At 43.8% G+C, this 20280-nt stretch overlaps 1 protein-coding gene across 1 annotated transcript; it reads left to right on the top strand.

Annotated features, from left to right (window-relative positions):
• Nucleotides 1–2266: 2266 nt before the first annotated feature.
• On the top strand, nt 2267–19709 carry LOC118315901 (potassium/sodium hyperpolarization-activated cyclic nucleotide-gated channel 3-like). Its single transcript, XM_035643573.2, has 8 exons — nt 2267–3313; nt 6986–7409; nt 8207–8368; nt 9391–9609; nt 12247–12393; nt 13777–14017; nt 15125–15289; nt 16036–19709. The coding sequence occupies exons 1-8, from the start codon at nt 2658–2660 to the stop codon at nt 17577–17579; spliced, it is 3558 nt and encodes a 1185-aa protein (XP_035499466.2). The 5' UTR covers nt 2267–2657; the 3' UTR covers nt 17580–19709.
• Nucleotides 19710–20280: the final 571 nt, after the last annotated feature.

Below are 20280 nucleotides of genomic sequence, written 5' to 3'. Positions count from 1 at the left end.
GTTGGTTGCGACTGCTAGAAGCCACCGACTGCTGCACACTGAACCTATAACGCGTGGCCATTTTCTCTCTTCATTAAATTCAGCCAAACTCGCATAGAGCAGTACATCGAAGTTAACGGGGGGAACCAAGATCAAGAGAGTTCATCGTACAAGCTTTTGCTGCCTGCAAACATAATGGAGAGTGATGACTGAGTGTACTAAATAAGGCACAGAGTGTGAAATCCTAATCTGGGCGGTTCATGATAGGGAGACTCCAAACATGAAGGGCCACACCAAGACAGACTGATTTGGGCAGCACACTGTATAGTGATGGGAAAAGCTATAAATAACAAGCGGCAATACAGAAAACGGGATAACCAACGCAGGGATGCATACAGCTCCATAAATAAAAGGCTAATTGCATCGTGTTGTGTCACCAGAATAATATATATGAAATAAATTAAAGTCAAACAAGTTTCTGTTGCACATAGCAGCAGACTGTATATCGAAACACTAGTTGACGGTAGCAGATATCGGCTTGCGGGAAATCTTCGTCTCTGTTAAAGTGACATTTATCTCTGTGTCATAATAAAATATTTTGGCAACAATGCACTGTGCACTTCCCCCTGTCGTTTGGCATCATGCCATATAAAATTGCTGTATGGTTTAAATCAGTTCAGTGGCGCCAGCATTGAATCATACAAACACGATGCATCCAGCCGTCAACAACCTTTACGTCAGAATTCATTTGCCATGTCGGCCTGTGCCAGGAAAGCCTTTCATTGCTTGTCTATATGACTGGAACTGTCTTCTTTAGGGAATAAAAAAAGAAAAAAAAGACGCCAGGTACTTTTCCTCAGAGCTCCTGAGCAAGTTGTCAACACCAGTTTGGAGATACTGTAATCCAGAGGAGAAGAAAGAAGTATGTGCACTAGAGCTCCTACTTCTTATTTTGGCTCCTATAGCGTCAACTAGCGACAGCCTTAGCGTCATGGATAACTCAATGCCAGCAGCCTGACCACTGTCCAGGGCAGAAAAAAGGCCGTAGCCTCTTGAGTTCTGGAGTTCTCTCCACGAAATAAATGCGAGCCCGAGGTTCACTCTTGTTAGGGCCCGAGCGCCTGACGCAATTCCTTTGTGCCCGTAAATTGAGTCATATTTTTTCTGTGTAAATTCGCGACCCGCTGGCCAAGAGAACCACATGGTGAAAGCGAAGCTTGCAAGGGACCAATATAAGCGCATAGATGTTGTCGTTTTTCTGTCGCCAATACACTGTGCCATCAGATTTAGCATCGTAATGACAAGTTCAAGCCAAAATATGGTCTGTTTCTGCTTCTCGCTGCAGGTTCAAGGGCTGATCGGAAGATGTCGGGGTGTAAGACATAGGAAACAATCACGTTCTTTGTCCATTTTAGATATTGCACCCTTGCAGTTAGTTTTTTTCCATGGGCTGATGGATTATGTTGTCTTGCAATCTTTTGTTTTGAAAAATGATTGCGGCAGAGTCGAGTGAACTGCTGTAGCCTGTTGACCTGTATCATAGTATTATATTTATGTATGATATCATATCTCAGAATAACATTTATTCTGTCCTATAAAAGCCATATCTATAGTTCTACATATTTTAACTGTTTTTTTGTTTTTTTTTTAAGCGATGAATCAAGAGTTGCACAACAGCTTTCATCCCTTTTTGTGTAAATGGGAACAGCAGGACTGACCAAAGACTTCAGCAGCTTATGAAAATGAAAGGAAACTCTCAGACTCAATGTCATGTTGTTTTCTGTTGTTTTAATAGCATAAAGTGTTGCAAAGGGCGAGAACCAACGTTTGTAATCTATTACACAGCAGGTGCTTTTGCAGATATTTCATTGGGATGCGAGTAAGCTCCAACAAAAGTGTGCAGCCGATAGATGATATCTATACCAGTATCCGCACTCAATCAGTGGCCCATTGTTTCTGTAATGAACAGACACGTCAACAAACGTGTCTGCACGACACACAACGTCGGCTTCTCTCAGCTACAGTGAACTGTCACCTGCGAGGCTGGGTCGCATCCTTGAATCATCCAGTCCGGTTGTCCTGGCGGGGCGGGGTGAGCGCGTGTGCCATCCCGGCTCCTATGGCAACCCGATGGATCCGCTCCATCGATACTCTCGTTATTAGAAGGCGGGAGGCTGAGGGCTCGGTGATTCCAGTGCTCTTTGGATGTGGCGGCCAGCTGGTGCGTGCGCGTGTGTCATCACCCTGCACTGACAGAGAGCTCCGGGGTTTTTTTTTGGTGTTTTTTTTTAGCGGGGAGGTGGAGATCATGCTTTGTCATTGAGGAGCTCAGCAGCAGCAGCAGCAGCAGCAGCAGCAGCAGCATTCTTCCACTCCGGCACGTCCGACGCTCAGCATGCTGCATCCTGATGCGCTCCCGTCTGCACGCCGTGCGTTCACCTGGATGCGCAGCGCTTCTCCATGACCGTCGGACCGAAGCGGCCACGTCTTGTTGACGCATCTCAATGTTCGCACCGGCGGAGCGACGCACGTCCCAAGTGTCAAATAAGAAACGACCTGTCCTGCGGATGCGCCGTCACCGTTTCGCCCCCGGCGGCACCCCGAGTGCACGAGCTCCATGATTTGTCCCTCCGTCCTCGCGGGCTGTCCTTAGAGCGCACTTGTCCCCCGTCCGCACGATGGAGAGGTTCCAGTCTTCCATGCGCAAACGGCTGTACAGCTTGCCGCAAAACATTGGGCAAAAGGCGTTCGTGACTGACGAAGGAGACGGCGGCGGCAAGGACGCCAAGAGGAAAAGTATCCGGCTAAAACATTTGTCCTCTCCGTCTCCTGCCGGCAGCTGCAGGAGCATCGAGGAGGCCCGGAGCGAGCACTTTGAGAGGGACGTGGTCGTGAAGACCAACTTGAATGGGGACTGTCGCTTGTTCCGGGGCAGCATGTCGTCCATCGCCGGGCGGCACCCCCCCGGGTCCGACGCGGCGGAGCAGCGGCGCCTCATCCCCGAGGCTGACGCCGGAGTGGGCGAGAGTTTCCCCGGCGAGCGCGGCCCCGGGGCCGGCCAGTGCGCAGCGGGGGGTCCGAGCGGCGCGGGCGACCGGGCGTCCGCGCTCGACCCGGCAACTTTCATCAAGTTGGAGGGCGCCGAGCAAATCACAGCCGAGGACGAGCGGCTGTACCAAGCCGGGTTCATGCACCGGCAGTTCGGGGCGATGCTCCAGCCCGGTGTCAACAAGTTCTCCCTGCGGATGCTGGGGAGCGAGCGGGCCGTGGAGCACGAGAGGGAGCGGGTGAAGTCCGCCGGCTTCTGGATAATCCACCCGTACAGTGATTTTAGGTAATTTGATTTTGCACAACAAACTTTGTGTTGCACGAGCTGTTGTGTCTCTTTCAACAACAACAACAACAAAAAAGGAACGAGAAAATGCTGCAGTGATCCTGTCACATCAGGCTTGTGAGGCCGACACATTGGCATTTTCTCACAGTCTGATTTTAAGGAGTCATAAAATGCCATCAAATGTGACATGGTCACTGTAAATTAAACATATGTGATGGTGTTATGATGACACCATAACCAGGAGGGCGAGCCTGTGCAGAATGGGTGTCTTACAAAATGAATGTGCCTCAGTAATCCATACACACCTTCAATGGATAAATGGCTTCAATTATGACAGTCATCATTTTCTGTAGACTTTACTGCACAGGCCATTCTTACAGGGAATTTGAGGCTGCCACAAAGAAGTTGCCTGGCATGCAAAATCCTATTTTAAAAACGAATTATACCAATCATAGTATATTATGTTTGGACCAGACACGTGTGTATGTGTGTATTTGAATGCCCGTCTGCACAAGAATGGAATCTGTAGTTCTCTAATCTACCCATTGTGGAGACAGTTTTTTTTCCTACCTTAGAGTTAATTGAAGTTGTGCACCGAAATAAGATGACCTGTAATTCCATAATTTACCAGCCATGCTGTGTTATTAATTAATGCATGCACGTTCCACATTTCATCGCATTCTGATCATCGCTGCCATCAAGGGATTTTCGTGACATTTAACCTTGAGGGTCACTGTCATCATATTTTCACCGGCCAGTTGTATGCCTGCAGGTTTTTTCCCACTCATCTGAATTACACTTTTTTTTTATTTATCATTTAGCAAGGGCAGTGGATTACAGAGAGTGCAGCAGGGGCTTGGAAATGGGGTAATCAAAATAGGGTAACATGACCATTCAAGATATTAGAAGCACACATCAGTGGAGATTATTACAGCACAATTAGTCTAATGGAGCAGAGATGGTGTGGACAGGGAGGGGACACACCACAAAACACCGAACACACACAGGGAACGGCAGAGAGCGATTGAAATGAAAATGATGTTGTGGGGAATCAGGACGCCCAGCTGTTAACTCTGTGTGAGGTGTCGTTACTCGGGTTGTTATATATCACGCTGCAGGAGCAGGGTTTTGGAGCCCGGTGAGGGCCTCTTCAGGTGAACCATTTATCCTGCAGATCCCATTTTAAGGTCCAAGTATAAACCTTTGCAACATTAAAGATTATTTGGGATTGTTTTGGGTTATGAGACGTTGTTGGTCGTAGCACTGCAAGCGGCCATGTTCACTCCCTCATATCTGGAACAGTTGTGGGCTGACCACTGCACATCAACTGCGTTTTGTGTAACCTGCGTATCCTCTCCTTGGTTCTTTTAATAAACCCAGTCTCTCGGTTGTTTGTATCGTAAGTAACTGCTGTCTTTTCTGTGGCTACCGCAGCACACACGCTGCACTGGCACGCTGCATAAATATGGTTAATATGATTGCTGGTGGAACTGAGCCACAGTACAGGTGTGTGTTAAGCCACTGAGCCGCATGCAGGCTGTTGTGCTTCAGCTGAACTCTGGCAGCAAGAGATAAGTATCTCTGGTACAAATGTGATCCCTTTTTCAGCTGTCCTGATTGATCTAAGCTCCTTTCACCATTTTAAGCCTTTTTGTGTTCACTTTGCTTGTAACTCCCGTCTCTCTGTGCTCTCATGCTCTTTGACGTAGTTGTACTCTGACCCAAATAGTGCAAGTTTCCACTCTGGACCAGCGGAGGTCCAGAGTTCCCACAAATGTCAGCGTTTTCTTATGGTAACAGGATGGTCTGCGGGGGGACAGCCGTAATGCACTTGGTCCAGCTGTTCTAGGGTTCTGCAGCACAGTGACGTGTGCAGAGCGGTAATGCTAACTACTCAACATCTGGCTGATGGGAGATGACTTCTGGAGATGACATGGATTCCCAGGAGATAACGGTGGATTTAGCCCGAGAGAGGCAGTGCAATTAGGACCAGTGTGTCACTGCAGAGACAACTGGCAGATGAAGAGAGGAATCCAAAAGCTTTGTTTGGCAGAGAACAACAGAAAGCTGATTAGAGCAAATGGCCATCCTGTCCTCTCATGGTCCTTCTTCATGTCGTGTTCTTTTGCGAAGCTCTGGTCTAAGCACCTGTTGAGTAGAAAAATGTTGAATTCTGAATTTGTAGGTCGTGATGCAGCCTTGTCAGAGGAAATGTCACAAAGTCAGGAACAGGCTTTTGAAAAACACAGCGACTCCCCTCCAGTTCCATTTGTCGTCTCCTGCTGGTGTTCAGTTGTGGAGCCTCTAGGTTTTGTCAGGTTCCTGGTGGATTGATCGGTGGTTAATTACGTCTCTGAAATAGATCCGTCATGCAATCACATGCATGCATGCTTTCTCAGCTCTCATACGCATACACACTCGACGACGGTGACTGGAACACAAACACTCTGCAAATCTTATTTGGTCTTAGCGTGGCTGAGATGTGCTTCACTGTTCTGTGTGTTTCCCATAAAATGTTCACCAGATGAAATTCAGACACTGGATTGAGCATTACAAAGAAGGAAGTGAAATCAATGAATTATAGATGTAATCAACATTATGGTGTCACATTGTGTGATGTGCTTATATTGTAGCTGGCAATAATTTGATTTGTAAATAAATCAATGAAATTTGATGAAAATATTCGGAGAAAACAATTCGGGGGGCCAGTACTGTCCTGATTCGGTTGGGTACTGTGAACACAACTTATCAAAGCCCATTTTCACGAAATTGATCTCACTGTTGCTGATACTTGAGGATTCAGTTAGTTATGAAAATCGATATTTCCTCATGAGCAATTCAAAGGAATTCCAATAACCCATTTTCCTCTCCGCCCCTGTGGCCCGAAGCCCAGTATTGAGCGGAATTAGCAAACCACCGTTGTTTTCCTGCTTTGTTAATGTTTATATTCAGTGTTTGGAAAAATGTTTGCTCTGCACATTTTTGAAGATTTGAGATGTAGTGTGAGACTGCGGGTTGCACAGGGATTCATTTCTATTTGAAATGCTACACATCCAGAAGTGCTTTCAAAACAACCAGCACAAACTCAGTTTGACTCGATGACTAAATGACTATATTCAGACTAAGATAAATGATCTGGTCCTGTGCCTCTCAGCCTGTACTACTTTTTGACTTAAAGATAAATTACAAGAACGTTCAAACTACTCTCAATCAGTACTTTTACCAGGGTTGCAATTGTTTTCAACATCGATTAATCTGTTTATTTATAAGATGTCAAAACAAATTTGAAAAAATTTCCATTATATATATATTCCCAAAGCCAAATGTAATATATTAATTTTGTTTATTTTTTCTGGCCAGCAGTCTGAAACCTGAAATTATTCATTTACTCTCATGTCTGACAAATGAAAGCATCAAATCATCATATTTGCTGAACCAGCAAATGTTTTGCGACCCTTGTAAAAAGACGCAATCCATTTGATTATCAAAATAGCAGCTGATGGGGATTTAGATCTCTAATAAAAGCATACAAATATCTGGAGGTCACTAATACATGCTGACATTCAGTATTCTGTATCATGACAATTTGTCTCAGGAGACCTCCTGGGCCTAAATGACCTTGGCCTGCTGTTATCCAGAAATGTGAGTTATTTGTGTCACTGTGTGCTTCAGGTTCTACTGGGATCTGACCATGCTGCTGCTGATGGTTGGAAACCTCATCATCATCCCCGTGGGCATCACCTTCTTCAAGGACGAGCACACACCGCCATGGATCGTCTTCAACGTGGTGTCCGACACCTTCTTCCTCATGGACCTGGTCCTCAACTTCCGCACGGGCATCGTCAAGGAGGACAACACGGAGATCATCCTGGACCCACAGCAGATCAAGATCAAGTACCTGAAGAGCTGGTTCGTGGTGGACTTCATCTCGTCCATACCCGTGGACTACATCTTTCTCATCGTGGAAACTCGCATCGATTCAGACTTTTACAAGACGGCCCGGGCCCTCAGGATCGTCCGGTTCACCAAGATCCTCAGTCTGCTGCGGCTGCTGCGCCTCTCCAGACTCATTCGCTACATCCACCAGTGGGAAGAGGTAGATCCTGCAGGGATACGCTTGAATCTCAATCACACGCTACAAGCACACACACGGTTTGATATTTGTCTAGTTGTGGCTCTGTAAATGGAGCTGTAGCAATTTGTCCCCAGAAATTCTGTTGTTTTCGTCCATTTTTTAGAGAACTCTTTTACATATTTTACATCTTTTACAATGATATATTGAATATCCTTGGGTTTTGAACTGATGGTTTTATTTTATTTAAAAAAAAAAAAAGGTAATTTAAATACACCACCTTTGCCTCTTGGAGCAGATTTCACAATTTCACATCAAAGATTTTTTTATGTCACTAATGAAAATAATTACGAGATGCAGCCTTACCACGGTGAGATCTCTCTTACATGATCAGATTTCTTATAACTTCCACCCTTGTCTGGATTATTACATTTCTGTATCAAGGGAAAACATATGATGCTGCTTTTTGTAAAAACAAATGTCTACATTCTTAAAGCCATACAGTTAATTTGTTGGTTCTCCTCTGAGGCTCACACACAATCTCACACAATCGACTTGCTTAATGACAGACACTGTATTTTCCTGCATTATCGTAAATCCAACTGAGGCTGCATTCCCCATACAGTAGGCCATTAATGTTGCTTGCGGATGGTTATGCAAGATTTGAACAGCCTCTGGTCTATAGGAGATTAAGAACATTGTGGTCTGGTATAGGACCCTTGTATTCATCAGCCCACACAGCACCTTCTGTGTATTTCAAATCCTCTGATTGCATGAGAGAGAATTGAAATTTGCATTATTGCTGATAATCTGTGCCCCAGGTTTTCCATATGACCTATGATCTGGCCAGTGCCATGGTGCGTATCATGAACCTGATTGGTATGATGCTGCTGCTGTGTCACTGGGATGGCTGTCTGCAGTTCCTGGTACCCATGCTGCAGGACTTCCCTCCTGACTGCTGGGTCACCAGAAACAAGATGGTGGTAAGTGGATTATTTATGAGTCAGACCTCGTCCAAATGTGTTTCCTCCTAACGATCCTGAAAACCTAGTTTTTCCAGAAGCCGTCTGACTGTGAGAGATGAGGTCCTACATGAGCTCAAAAGCTTTGGTTTTAGTTGTTTCACATGCAAAATTTTCTATATTATTATTTTCCATTGTCGTTACTCTCATCACTAGTTCTAAGTGGACGGGTCTCAGCTGATAAAGGTGATGTTGCACCCTTCCATCGACCAATCAAAATCAAAATTTGATAATGGTTGGTGTGTTGTTTGGTCACTGTCAATCAAGGCTAACCAAATTACACCCTCGCAGTCCTGAAAAAGCAGAATGTCAAACTTTTTCAAGTTTCATTGTGGCTCCTTTAGTCATAGATGTATGAATATATATATATTTAATTTTTAGAGCTGAAGCAATTAGTTGAGAAATCGATCGGTCGCTCAACAGACAATTAAAAAGCAACTATTTTAAGAATTGATTTATCCTCAATTCTTTTCATTTTTCATTCATTAATTTATTTTGGTTTCAGCCTCGCTGATGTGAGGATTTTGGGAAATTCTTTGCCATATGATACTCTATGAACTAAATATCTTTGGATCTTGGACTATATGAAACAAGCTATTTTGATACATCACCTTGGAATATGGGAAATATTCTGACAATATTCGAATTGATAAATTAGTCGGAAGATTAATGAATATAGAATCAGTTGCATTTATAGATTTATTGGTTTTATTGGTTATCAATCTGAGCACAGAATATATTAATTTACATACTAGTAACTGATGTAGACTAGGACCCATACATCAACCTGGACAGTAATGCAAGTGCATAAGTGAGATATGTTCATGTTATAAGTGGATGTGAGCCCCTAGACGGGGGGCTTCAAAGCCAACAGACCTAGAAAATAAAGACTTGATCACCTTTTGATCTAAAACTCTGAAACCTGCTTGCACAGATGTGCCGCTGCATTAATGTTGCAAATATTGAAAAACTTTCTCTTACAGAATGACACGTGGGGTCAGCAATACTCCTACGCCCTGTTCAAGGCCATGAGTCACATGCTGTGTATCGGGTACGGTCTGTATCCCCCTATCGGGATGGCTGATGTGTGGCTCACTATCCTCAGCATGATCGTGGGGGCCACCTGCTTTGCCATGTTTGTGGGACATGCAACTGCACTCATTCAGTCTCTGGACTCCTCCAGGAGGCAGTACCAAGAAAAGGTGGGTGGTCTTTCCCTTTATGTTTGATATTTGTCCTAATGAGTGTAAACCTGCCATGGAGTGCTACTTGATTCTTCTATTCCAATACATATCAGTAGAAAATAGTATTTAATGGCTTTAGTTACTATTAATTTTATTATTTAGGTTCAAATTAACTACTAAAGTTTAATGCTACTCACACAGTGAAGCATCAATAATAATGATTATAGTAATAATAGTACAATAAAAATAAATAATTTGTGCTACATTCACAAGTGCCATTAATCTACATTACGTTTTTACTTCATTCATTTGACTTAAATAGGATTTTGAAGGCAGAATTTTACTTGTAATATATTTATCCATTGTGATTTTGCTACTTTTACTTAAGGATGAAATATTCCTTCCATGGCTGATGAAAGTGACAAAGCATGTTATCCAGGAGGTCACATAAATCTTTACAATACACAGTTATCAAAGATCTACATGACATTTAGGTGTGGAAATGTCCCACGGTGCAGCAGAGATCAAAAATACAGTATCTCACAAAAGTGAGTACACCCCTCACATTTTTGTAAATATTTTATTTTATCTTTTCATGGGACAACACTGAAGAAATTACACATTGCTACAATGTAAAGTAGTCAGTGTACAGCTTGTATAACAGTGTAAATTTACTGTCCCCTCAAAATAACTCAAAACACAGCCATTAATGTCCAAACCGCTGGCAACAAAAGTGAGTACACCCCTAAGTGAAAATGTCCGAAATGGGCCCAAAGTCTCAATATTTTGTGTGGCCACCATTATTTTCCAGCACTGCCTTAACTCTCTTTGGCATGGAGTTCACTAGAGCTTCACAGGTTGCCAATGGAATCCACTCCTCCATGATGACATCACAGAGATGGTGGATGTAAGAGACCTTGCGCTCCTCCACCTACCGTTTGAGGATGCCCCACAGATGCTTGATAGGGTTTAGGTCTGGAGACATGCTTGGCCACTCCATCACCTTTACCCTCAGCTTCTTTAGCAAGGCAGTGGTCGTCTTTGAGGTGTGTTTGGGGTCGTTATCATGTTGGAATACTGCCCTGCGGCCCAGTTTCAGAAGGGAGGGGATCATGCTCTGGTTCAGTATGTCACAGTACATGTTGGCATTCATGGTTCCCTCAATGAACTGTAGCCCCCCAGTGCCGACAGCACTCATGCAGCCCCAGACCATGACACTCCCACCACCATGCTTGACTGTAGGCAAGACACACTTACGTCTCACCTGGTTGCCGCCACACACGCTTGACATCATCTGAACCAAATAAGTTGATCTTGTTATCATCAGACCACAGGACATGATTCCAGTAATCCATGTCCTTAGTCTGCTTGTCTTTAGCAATCTGTTTGCGGGCTTTCTTGTGCATCATCTTCAAAAGAGGCTTCCTTCTGGGACGACAGCCATGCAGACCGATTTGATGCAGTGTGCGGCGTATGGTCTGAGCACTGACAGGTTGACCCCCCACCCCTTCAACCTCTGCAGCAATGCTGGCAGCACTCATACGTCTATTGTCCAAAGATAACCTCTGGATATGACGCTGAGCACATGCACTCAACTTCTTTGGTCGACCATGGCGAGGCCTGTTCTGGGTGAAACCTGTCCTGTTAAACCGCTGTATGGTCTTGGCCACCGTGATGCAGCTCAGTTTCAGGGTGTTGGCAATCTTCTTATGGCCTAGGCCATCTTTATGTAGAGCAACACTTCTTTTTTTCAGATCCTCAGAGAGTTCTTTGCCATGATGTGCCATGTTGAACTTCCAGTGACCAGAATGAGAGAGTGTGAGAGCGATAACACCAAATTCAACCCACCTGCTCCCCATCCACACCTGAGACCTTGTTACAATGAGGAGTCACATGACAGCGGGGAGGGAAAATGGCTAATTGGGCCCAATTTGGACATTTTCACATAGGGGTGTACTCACTTTTGTTGCCAGCGGTTTAGACATTAATGGCTGTGTGTTGAGTTATTTTGAGGGGACAGTAAATTTACACTGTTATACAAGCTGTACACTGACTACTTTACATTGTAGCAAAGTATCATTTCTTCAGTGTTGTCCCATGAAAAGATATAATAAAATATTTACAGAAATGTGAGGGATGTACTCACTTTTGTGAGATACTGTAGCTACTGTTGTACACCTTAAACATAGCAAATGGAGACCGACATTGGGAATATTTGGATCCAGATGTTACAAAACGAGATAGAGACTTACCGCAGGATGTTACATGCGTGGTCCGGGTAAACACTGACCATTTCTGGTACGTTGCTGGCACAGTAAACCGCTGAAGGACACAGTGGTTAATGTTATTAGCCGCAGCCTGCAGAGCACAACTGTATTTGTCAGATGGGGCAGAGGCACAACATTGCACTGTGGGCAGGTTTCACAGATGGCCTGACAGTTGACTGTTAACATAATGAGGCACATTATAGTCCACCTCTGAGCCAACACATCAATCAGTTTAATATATTCATTTTGACGTGACTTTGCATTTTGTCTTCGACACACATGCAGTGACATTACAGTGACGAGAACAGATATGACTGTTGAGGTTTTTGTTATTTAAGCACTTTTATTTGTTTCATGATCTTGATTATCGGACTTGTTGTCTTAACAGTATAAACAAGTGGAGCAGTACATGTCCTTCCACAAGCTCCCGGCCGACATGCGTCAGAGGATCCATGACTACTACGAGCACCGTTACCAGGGCAAGATGTTTGATGAAGAAAGCATTTTGGAGGAGCTGAATGAGCCACTGCGAGAGGTCAGATGTGTCGCATGCTGCTGTTGTTTATAGTTATAATGATGTAAGGATGATGCTGATGCTGACGCGTCATAACGTTGGCATCAACATCAATCACAGCTAAAATTCAAATTTGCATCACTTAACCTGACCTCCACTATACTATATTGCATTTATAAGCAGTAATCGGACATTCGACAAATTTAGCTCATTATAATGCAGGCGGAAGCAGATATAAGTTTTTATTTATGTCAACAACTCCGAGTAGAAGCTGCTGTGGAGAACATTAGAATTTATGATTCTGCGTTAATACGTAAAAATGTCTTCATATCTCGTATATCTTCCTTTATATATATGCTCTACTACATTACAACTGCATTATAGTGTGCTACGGAACATTTATTAAATGTTCATATGCTGCTTACAAACGTTAAACAGTTTAGTTTAAGTGAAGCATGACAAAAACGGTTTTAAATTATTATTACAAGTTTAATGGTGTTAGTATTTTTGCCACAAATTGTTTACACTTGGTGATTAATGTGATCTAATATGGCTCTTTCACTTAGCACGATAACGTTAATAGTCATGTAATCTGATTAGTAATGACTGGAGAGTGGACTACATGAGGACAGAGAACCTCATTAACGGAGCACTAAGCTGTTAACCACCCTGCTTTTATTATGATTGAAATGTACACACATGGCTCTAGCCATTTCGGTGCTGTAGGCAAGATTAGGATTTGTGTGTATTTTCTTCTTTTCTCTCCCATTAATCATCTCAAGACCACTCAGATTTATCCAATGTCCCTGTATATGAAAGTGTGTATAAATAATTTCAAACTAGTTCCACCAGCTAAAACAGTAACGTGCTGCTTACACACTGATGCTTCAGTATTGACACTGAGCCATAATATGTATCATAATATATTTGTCAACTTAACAATGCATGGATGGATTTTCACCAAAATGGAGGGAATATTACTTGGGAGGGTATCTGTATCTAATGATTTACTTTAGATACAGATACCCCCCCCCCCCCCCACCTCTGTACCTCTGTAATTGTCTTCCTCTTCCTCCTCTTCTTTTCTCTGTTTTCATTCCTGAAAACCTGGAGCCTCGGATGTTTTCATTATGAAATTATTTGAGCTAATGATAATAGAATTGCTGATCCAAAGACAAAATAAAATGCTACCCAACTTACAGTGCACACAGTAGAAGTGCATTGTGTGGACGCAGTATGTTTATTATTGTAATTGATTATTTAAAAGGCTGTTTTTGTTAATAATGTTACTGTAATCATGATAGAGGAAATGATGTTAGTGACACTTGCGCCGCCCCCCTGACAGTCTGCGTACTATGCTACCGCCTATGTTGCCACGAGACATTTCTGTCGTGTCTCCTGCAGGAGATCATCAACTTCAACTGTCGTAAACTGGTGGCCTCCATGCCGCTGTTCGCCAATGCTGATCCAAACTTCGTCACCTCCATGCTGACCAAACTGCGCTTCGAGGTCTTCCAGCCAGGCGACTACATCATCAGAGAGGGAACCATCGGCAAGAAGATGTACTTCATCCAGCACGGCGTTGTCAGTGTCATAACCAAGAGCAGCAAAGACACCAAGCTGTCTGATGGTTCTTATTTTGGAGGTAATATAGACACGTAACGCTTGTGTACTGCGTACCAAAATACTCTGTAGCTGGCAGTGGGTCAGTTTGAATGAAAGTGAAGGCGTGGTGATAGTATGATTTGTTTTGATTTATTTTTGCTCAGGCACTCAGCAGATTAACTTTTCAGACCATTACATCTGAAAAAATTGTCCGCATCATCTCCATAAAAGGGCTCAGGACTAAGAGGAGCAAAGCTTTGTGATCTTTGATTCAGTCTGTGGGGTTTTCTCCTTTGTTAACGTCGTAACAAGGCTGAAATCCACAACTCTTCATTCGCTGGGGCCTTGTTACATCATCTTAACCCGTGTAGAAAAGTGAAATGTCATGGACCAACTAGGAAACATACTTTACTTTCATTTTTCAGTCAGCATTCATGTGATCTGACCTCCCAAAAAAGAACCCCTTTGATGCCAAAGTATCATTTATAACCATATTTCAATGTTTAACTGTTCCCCAGCATATAGGTACAAGAATTCACCTTTATACTCTTTGGCTTAAATGCAGCTAAAGATGACTAAAGAAACAGACAGTAAAAGAGGACAAAAAGTTTGTGTCTAAAACCAACACATGGCAAAAAAAAATGTATCAGAAATCCCATGTTGTCATGTGTGATAAATGGAATCAATAAACAGGACACAGGAGGGAGACGGAGGGAGAAACCGAGGGAAGGAGGGAGAGAGAGAGAGAGCATGAGAATGTGTGCGTGTGTGTGTGTCTACATCCTCAATATGTCTCTCCTGAAAAATATGTGTACTTTTTTTTTTTACCAAATGGCGCATTATTTTATTTTTCTGATCCGGCACGGCAGATGAGGTCAGGACAAACTGTAAGCTGCAGAAATTGCATTAAGTGCTCCATCTGTGGGGTTCACAGGCACCGCTCTTTTCATGTTTCATGTCTCACACTAATATTACTTTCCTTTCACAAATGAATCTAAAAAGATGGGAGTTCTGTCGCAGCGTGTCACACAACTTTCATGTTCACGACCCATTTCTAAATGAGTGATGTTAATCTCTCATTTGCACTAAGCAGGAAGTATTTTAAAGAAACGATACAAATAGATGTTTTTTGCTTTCCTCCCTGCAGAGATCTGCCTGTTGACCCGAGGCAGGAGGACGGCCAGTGTGCGAGCAGATAACTACTGCCGCCTCTACTCTCTGTCAGTGGACAACTTCAACGAGGTGCTGGAGGAGTATCCCATGATGAGGAGGGCCTTCGAGACCGTGGCTCTCGACCGTCTGGACCGCATCGGTGTGTCCTTTGCCTACAGATAAAACAAATCCAATGAAATCAAAGCCAATTTCATGTTTTTCAGTTGTTATGAACTAATATTCTTGTTTTCTTTCTACTCGTGGTGGGAAAGGTACTCTGATTCTTGCCCTGAATAAAAGTATACAATACAATAATGTAAAAACTTAAATTTAAAGTCCTATGGTCAATAACTTCTTGGATGGAGGCATTTCTTTAGAAATAACATCAAGTAAATGTTGGAATATTGGTTGATTTTGAAATAATAATAACTGTTGGACCTGTAACATTTACTTAAATTAATCTGTGAATTTCAGTGGGGCAGATGTCTCCTGGGCGTAACAGCAAACACCTCACACGCACGACTCAGTGGGCTTCAGTCAGACATTGCTTTTATGAAGTCACAAGCCAAAACCCACTGGTTTTAATCTTGAACAATGTTTTGTGTATGGTGATTTGTTGTGGATTAAGTGGAATAAATTCCCTCTGAATTATACTGGAGTTGAAATAGAAAAACTGTAGTAAAGAATGAATTCATCAAAGGTGAACTTAAGTACAAATTTCTGTACCACTGTATTCTTCACATGACATGTAAAATGCTCAAAGTTCATGTCCGGAAAAATGTGAAATAGTTTGTTGCTCGAGTTTTGTGAACCTTTTTTAATAAGAAAACATATGATAGCGAAATCTATTAGAATAATCTGTTTTATTCTGTATGTATGACCCTGTCTTTTTCTTCTTCTTTACAGGTAAGAGGAACTCTGTTCTTCAGCATAAAGTCCAGCATCACCACAGTTCGGGTACATTAAATCTCCAGGAGAATGAGATCATCCAAAGAATAGTGCAACATGACCGTGACATGGCCCAATGCACACAGCTGCTCCAGACCAACACCGCACAGAGTCTGAACCCTCTCCCTGCTCCCCCTTCCCCCACCCCCGTCATCTGGGCCCCGTTGGTTCAGGCCCCGCTTCAGGCTGCTGCAACCACCACACCTCTGGCTCTGGCCTTAGCCCACCACCCCCAGCTTCCTCCCATCCTCTTCCACCACCATCTGGCACCGGGCTTTGGTTCTGTGAAGGACCCCACCGGTCATCCAAAGAGAGTCCATGTTGGAGTGAACACCTCCAGCAGCTGTGGTTCAGGGCCCTGTTCTCCTGTGAGCCCCAACAAGTTCCGCTCCGGGGTTGAGACCCCCACACTGGCGTCCCTCAGGGCAAAGTATCTCTCCCCGGGGCCAGTGTCACCCACACTGATGACCCAGCCTGTCTTCACCAGCAGCATGCAGCCCCTGACCCCTCTGCCCATGCACCAACCCCTGCAGCATCCTCCCCACTCCGGCATAGCCTCGGTCTTCCCCGTCAGCCAGGCCACCGTCTCCTACACCTGCTCCGCTCAGCTCCACTCCCAGCCCTTCCACGGTGCCATGACCACTCCACCCCACCCAATAGGTTCACTCCAGCAGGGGGCACCAGGGAGGCTTGCGGGGAGATTCCCTGCCCCCTCTGCCTCCACCATAGGCCCGTTGATCTACAGCTCAGTCGACCCCATACTAAGCCACCTGCAGCAAATGAGGTCCAGTCATGACAGAGTGGGTAGGACACCCAGTGGTCTGAACCTCCCAAGTTTTCCCTTCATCACCAGCACCCATTCCTCCGGTGGGTTTATGCAGCCAGTGTCTTCAGTCGGAGCTGGAGTTGCTGCCTCTCTGGCCCAGCACAGCCTGGCAGGCCTCCAGTCGGTTTTCCTCCCCCAGGTTTTTCCTGAGCACTCGGCCCTCGCCTCCCTGGCGCAGTATGGCTCCGCGGAGGCCTCGCCCTGCTACACCCCCCCTGTCCAAAGTCCCAGCATACAAAGCCCTGTGAGGGGAAGGACAGTTTACCACAGTGAGCTCCCCAGCACCATGGGCTCTCACAGCCCTCTTACCCCTAAGGCCTCATGCCCTGCCAGGGTGGATGGCACCCAAAATGAGAGGGCAGAGTCCTTGGTGAACCTCTTTACCCAGGAAATAAAGACTATCTCAGGCTCTTGCAGCTCTATACACCAGGAAAGGCCTTTGGCCATGAGCGGCTCCTCGGAGGGGGCAGTTGGGGCATCGAGCCCCTTCTTCTCCCCCATGGCTGTCAGTATACCCTACAGTCCCATCCCTGGTCAAGCCACTCCTGTCATTCGGACTCATTCAGGGCCCGAACATCAGCAGCAGTCTGCCGGTGTTCACTCTCCCCACGTAAGATCTCCCGCTAAGATGATAGAGACCGAACACAAACAGACCAAACTTCCCTCCAACTTGTGAGGTTCAGACACACCCTCCTTTAATGCCTGAACAGAAGGGAGACCATCCCGTCCCTGGCATTGTTTTAACCACACACTTTGAAGTGGGAGGGTGTGTTATCCCAATCAGACTGAAGAACACTGGTTTGATTTTTAATCAGAGTGAATGGTTCATGGATAATGATGGAAAATTACATTTATTTTCTCTAAATAATAAATGAAAGATATATATATAGAGAGAGCACCTCAAGAAAATATCAATTGTTGTATTATATTATAACCTCACTCTGATTTGAAGTATTTGTTTTAAACCCCATTTTCCAGGCAATTTTGTGTAACCTTTTAGTGATATTTATTTAGTTTGAAATTTGTCCACAACTGTATCCAGTTATGATTGAAACCAAAACCTTTTGTCCTTTTTTGTATACTTTCCCACTACTGAGCATAACGTGCGAATGCAAGGTCACCCCTTTAGAGATTTGAGGAGAGACGGACAGTGCGCTTTGCTTGTTTCAGAGATCGCCTAATGTAAAGGTTCTACGACGGCATGTCTTCCAAGATAGCGTTTCAGCAATATTGCACACCCAAACGGGTCGCACACCAATCAGATCACGTTCAAACACACTGAAGAAATGAATGTAATGTGATGTAATGTTGTGGCTGTTAGAGCGGGACAAGTGGCGGTAGTTTTGAATGTGTTGAACATGAAGGCAATGATTTTTATTTTATTTATATAATGAGTCGTTTCGGAGACAACGCACACATTTCCATTTTGTCCCTCCACAGCTCCAGCGGCACGTGACGAGTCGCACAAATGCATGCCAACTCATTTCGATCTGACAATAACTTTGGTACACACACCTGAGCCAATGTTTTTGTGCCACTAGCATAGTATGCAATAATCTGTGTTTTTTATGGGAATACAAAGGTTACTGTGAATTGAAGCGCTAGAGTGAGATTCAGTTTCAATCAAGCAATTGTGGATAATCAAACATCCTGGAACCAGCGATGCACTAAGATTGATCTGAATGTTTTGCACCAGTCAAAGGGCTAAATGCAGTTACTTGGGCAAATGGTTAATTGAGAAACCCTTATGGGTCATTCTGCTGCATATTTACCTCTTTCATTGTACAGTGTTTGTTTGTAAAAATTTGACGTCTGTTGAACTATTGCTGCTTTGAGATGCTATGCTGAATCAATAAGACATATATCACCGACTTTTTTTCTAAATCGGACTCTTGGATCCTTTTACTTGTTAATAAGTTCATGTGTTTAGATCATACTTCTCTCTCTCTCTCTCTCTCTGGACCCTCGGCCAGCGATGAACTATAAGCAGCTAGCCGATCAGCGGGTCAGAAAACTGGAGGATCGTGAGCAAGCCCGTGGCTTTGGGTGCCTGGTTACTGACCCAGAGGTTTGCTGTGACTCTGACCCCCCCTTGGGAGGAGAGATACTATCAGTCACTAGCCGGTCACTGCCAATGTGCTCGAGAAAACCCCTCATTACTATTCTCTTCCAGCCCCGCACCACCACACGACCTGCTGTGGACATCAGCTCCGATGGTGTCTAAGGCTGAAAGGGCATTTGACACGGATGTGTGTGTAGGAGAGGAACTGTCGTCATCCATTTATTAAATATTTATTTGTCATTTTGCTGCCTTTTAACCACCAAATCTGATGATTCCATCACCCTCGTGTGTTAGGCACATGTTATTTTAGCTACTGAATTCAATGCAATAAAATAACATATGGTCAACGGTGCTCGTCCGAGCTGTCGATTTTCTTTTCCAGAGCGGAGCGTGGCATCGAGGAGAATCTGTATAAAAATGCTGGCGAACTTTCCGACTTTAAACCGGATTATGAATTGAGAACTGCATGGTGTTGTTTGGTACCATCATTCAAAATAGGCAGGATTATAATTTGTCATATATTTGTGTCGTCCATTCCAAAGAAAATGATTTGTTCTGTTCATGGGGAAATAACTGCTGGATTAGTTTGTAAATATAGATATTTACTTCAGCACTATTGTAATGTGTGATTAAAATAAGCATTTTCTTTTTTTTTTCTTTTTTTAAGCTTCAAAGGTCGATTCAAACCAGACAAAACTTGTATTGTACATAATATGTCATCCAGGATAAATAGTGTGGAGACCCACAGTGTTCAGTAATAATACTTGAATAAGAAATGATAACAAATTAATAAAGATATAATTGAATACAAACAGAGACAATCCCAGCTGACATTGGGTGGGAGGTGGGGTTCATCTTGTGTTGGAACACTCATCCAACTGACTGAGCCCTGACATGTGGATATAATGTTTTAATTGTGCAGTTGCCTTTGTATGTACCTTTGCATTAGTGTTTAATTCATTTATTATGTAGGTATACACCAACTTGTGTAAATTAGTAGTGGTTAGATTGTTTTCCAGCGTCTTGCTTCTGCAGCGTCTTTATGGCAGTGACCTAACATGAATACCACCTGGAACCACTAGGGGCATGAAAGTTGTGTGTTGCCTCTTTAATTTAATTAACACAACCATCAGCAAGATGCACTTACAGTTTTGACATTCCTGATGCGCTGACAAGTAGCACCAAAGCATTTGAATGTCATGGTAGTTCAAAGATGAGATAAGTACATAATAATCTGTTGGGTTGCAGCAGATCTACAGCAGGGTATCGTATTTCGTAAGATAATGTGATTTGTAGAAAAATGTAAGAAATTAGT

Source organism: Scophthalmus maximus, chromosome 7 (genome assembly GCF_022379125.1).
Source record: "Scophthalmus maximus strain ysfricsl-2021 chromosome 7, ASM2237912v1, whole genome shotgun sequence".
Taxonomy (NCBI): Eukaryota; Metazoa; Chordata; class Actinopteri; order Pleuronectiformes; family Scophthalmidae; genus Scophthalmus; species Scophthalmus maximus.
The sequence above is the reverse complement of the archived record's forward strand: the minus strand, read 5'-3'. Positions and strand labels throughout refer to the sequence as shown.

What these genes read in the sequence shown, in the direction of transcription:
- LOC118315901 (XM_035643573.2), top strand. Translation starts at nt 2,658, where the DNA reads ATGGAGAGGTTCCAGTCTTCCATGCGCAAACGGCTGTACAGCTTGCCG. An exon ending in CACCCGTACAGTGATTTTAG is followed by an intron (nt 3,314 to 6,985) that starts GTAATTTGATTT and finishes TGTGTGCTTCAG; the next exon opens with GTTCTACTGGGATCTGACCA. An exon ending in TCACCAGAAACAAGATGGTG is followed by an intron (nt 8,369 to 9,390) that starts GTAAGTGGATTA and finishes TTTCTCTTACAG; the next exon opens with AATGACACGTGGGGTCAGCA.